The following is a 3,061-nucleotide window of genomic DNA, read 5'->3' on the forward strand; positions in this document are numbered from 1 at the left end:
CTAAAAATGATATTGATTGACAAACTACGATAGGAATAGAGAGCTCGGCCAAGCTCCCACATCATATTTGGAAGCTCGGCTCGAGAGCTCGTCCTCGGCAACTCGGGAGCTCGGCCAAGCTCTCACACCATATTTGGAGCTCGGCAAAGCACCCTCGCCATACTTCCTAGGTCGGGTCGGGAGCTCGACTTTGGTGGTTCAGGAGTGCAGCTCGGAATCGGGTTCAGCAAGAAGCTAGCTTAGCAGGTTGGCTCAGCAACCTCAATAAGTTAGTTAAGATGTTAGGATCAGTTGTTTTTGGTGAGCTCAGGGTTCAACAACAGCTCACTCACTACGCTACCTATTAGTCCCTATAGGGTAGCAACATAATGTCCTCATGATGGCAGGTCAGCTCAGATTAAGCGTATCAACATTTCCTTTGTCAGATAGGATTGAAGCGAGATCTCAGCCTAATATTCGGGATTGTGATCCCGGGATTCTCGTGTTCTTGATAAAGAAGGTAAGCGCCAAATCCGGAGCCCTCTCCTATAAATACCAGGTTCACTTTCATTACTTAGATTCCAATTTTTCACTCGTGCGCACACACCACTCACTATATTTCACTATCCTAGCATCTGACTTGAGCATCGGAGGGGATATGCCAGAACACCTTCTGGCCCCCCTTTACACTCTTGTTTGTGGTTTTAGGTCAGCAGCAGCTCATCATTCGTTGGAGGAGTTTTGTTAGCACGTCCAAGGAGATCCCTTTATTGAGGAATATCAATTGGTGCCGTCTGCTGGAATTGTAAGCTAAGACGTAGATATGTCAGGAAGAGGAAGAGGCAGAAGGAGGAGGAGTAAGACATGTGGCTGACATGGCTGTAGATCAGCTCAGCCAATTTATCACTCAAACAGTACAAACAGCCATTGGGCATAATCAACCACCTCATCCCCCACCGAGAGGAGAACCAAATCAAATGGATGCGATGTGGAAGGAAATCAGAAGGTTACGTCGGCAGGTAGGTGGTCGGCCTGGACCTACGCAGAGGGAAAAACCTTTCTCTTGGGCTATTTAGATAAAGAACTACCTGTGAATTTTAAGCAGCCCACCACATTGGAGTATGATGAGAGCTCAGATCTGGAAGAGCATTTGGGGAGATTTGTAAATGCAGCCTTGTTGCATAGATATTCGGATGCAATTAAATGTTGGGTTTTCCTCACTACTTTGGTGAGGTCGTCTCAGCAATGGTTCAATCTCTTGCAGCCCGGAAGTATTCGGAGTTTTAATGATTTCAGCTCAGCTTTTGTGCATCAATTCGCAAGTAGTAAGAAATACCTGAAGAATTCTCTCAGCTCGTTTAATCTGAAGCAATCGGAGGTGGAGCCCTTGAGGGAGTATCTCCAACGCTTCAATACAGCAGCTCTAGAAGTGCCTGCCTCCACTGCAGATACCTTGGTAAACTCTTTCACTCAAGGATTAAGGGGAGGAGAGTTTTTTAAATCCTTGGTTAAAAAGCCTCCTTTGACTTTTGATGAGCTCCTTAGTCGAGCTGAAAAATATGTAAATTTGAAGGATTCACAGAGGAAGAGAAGGCAGGAGGGGACATCTGGAAGTAAATCAGGTAGTAAGGCAGGAGCAAAGGCAGAAGGGAAGTTGGAGGTAGGAAGGAATAGGGCTGCAGAAGAGCCGATCCGAGCTAAGGGACCTTATCCTTACGTACCACTTTCAGTAAGCTTGGAAAAGGCAATGCAGGTGTGTGAGGAAAGACAAGTACTTGTAAGGCCTCGAAATGCTAAGAGGGGTCCTCGGTTACCTCCATCCGACAAGTTTTGTGATTTTCATCAGGAATATGGACATGTCACCAATGATTGCCAGAGGCTAGGTGAGGAGGTTCAGAGGATCATGTATGAAGATCCTCGAATCAAAGCTGAGCTGACTAGAAGAGCAAACCCTTCTCGTCAAGGCCGAGCTCCGCAATGGAGGAATCAAAGGAATGAAGTCAGAGGAAATCAAGTTGATCACCAAGAAAGAGCCCCTCAAAATGGCCAGGGAGAGAGGGTTGAACAAATTTCAAATCACCCTCATAGGTGTATGATCCATATGATCTCAGGGGGCACTACGGATGGAGGTTCAGGAAGAGCTCGCAAAGCTCACGGGCGCAGGTTGGAAAATTTTGAGGTGAACTCTCAGCTCAGCTGTCCTGCTGATCCGAACATTAGTTTTGGAAGGGAAGATATAAAGGATGTAGTGGTACCTCATAATGATCCTTTATTGGTAACCTTGACCATAGCTAATTATGATGTGGTTTGTATCTTTGTGGACATTGGGAGCTCGGTGAACATTATCTTCAAAGAAACTCTGGACCAGATGAAATTAGAGGGTTTTGAGTTGGAGCCAATTACCACGGCGTTATACGGGTTCACAGGTCATGCTTTGCAACCATTGGGACAAATAGTTCTCCCATTATCTCTCGGGGGTGGAGAGCAGCGAGTCACAAAAATGACATGTTTTACGGTGGTGGATGCACCATCTTCCTTTAACGAAATCTTGGGTCGTCCTGCCCTGAGTGATTTTCGAGCTGTGGCATCCACCTACCATCAGAAGTTGAATTTCTCAAGTAGGAAAAAAGTGGGGGTTGTTCGGGGTGATCAAAAGGCAGCTCTCTTGTGCTATGTGAATGAGGTAAATATTGATGCAAAGAGGAGTAAGAGGGAGGTAGAAATGATCTCAGTAGGTCGGGCACCAAGGTTGTTTGGCCTGAATGTGTTTCTAATGTCTGAAGAGGGTCAGGAGAATGTGGAGTAAGCCCTGGAGCTCAGATTTTTAAATTAGTTGTTGATCTCAGCCCGTCGATGAAGCAAAACTTGGTTGATTGTTTGAAGAAGAGCAAAGATGTTTTTGCTTGGTCTGTATCAGAGCTCACAGGAGTCAGTGCAAAAATTATGGTCCATCGACTCAACACTCTTGTAGGAGTTAAGCCAATAAAGCAGAAGAAAAGACACTTCGGACCTGAGAAGGATAAGGTCATTAAGAAAGAGGTGGATGAGCTCCTTAAGGCAGGTCACATTAGGGAAGTACAGT

At 45.8% G+C, this 3,061-nt stretch overlaps 1 protein-coding gene across 1 annotated transcript; it reads left to right on the forward strand.

Annotated features, from left to right (window-relative positions):
- Window positions 1–379: 379 nt before the first annotated feature.
- On the forward strand, window positions 380–2,785 carry LOC140861691 (uncharacterized). Its single transcript, XM_073264708.1, has 3 exons — window positions 380–499; window positions 810–998; window positions 1,085–2,785. Exons 1-3 carry the CDS (start codon window positions 380–382, stop codon window positions 2,783–2,785), a joined length of 2,010 nt encoding a protein of 669 aa, XP_073120809.1.
- The last annotated feature ends 276 nt before the right edge of the window (window positions 2,786–3,061 follow it).

This window comes from Henckelia pumila, chromosome 4 (assembly GCF_033568475.1).
Source record: "Henckelia pumila isolate YLH828 chromosome 4, ASM3356847v2, whole genome shotgun sequence".
In the NCBI taxonomy this organism is placed as follows: Eukaryota; Viridiplantae; Streptophyta; class Magnoliopsida; order Lamiales; family Gesneriaceae; genus Henckelia; species Henckelia pumila.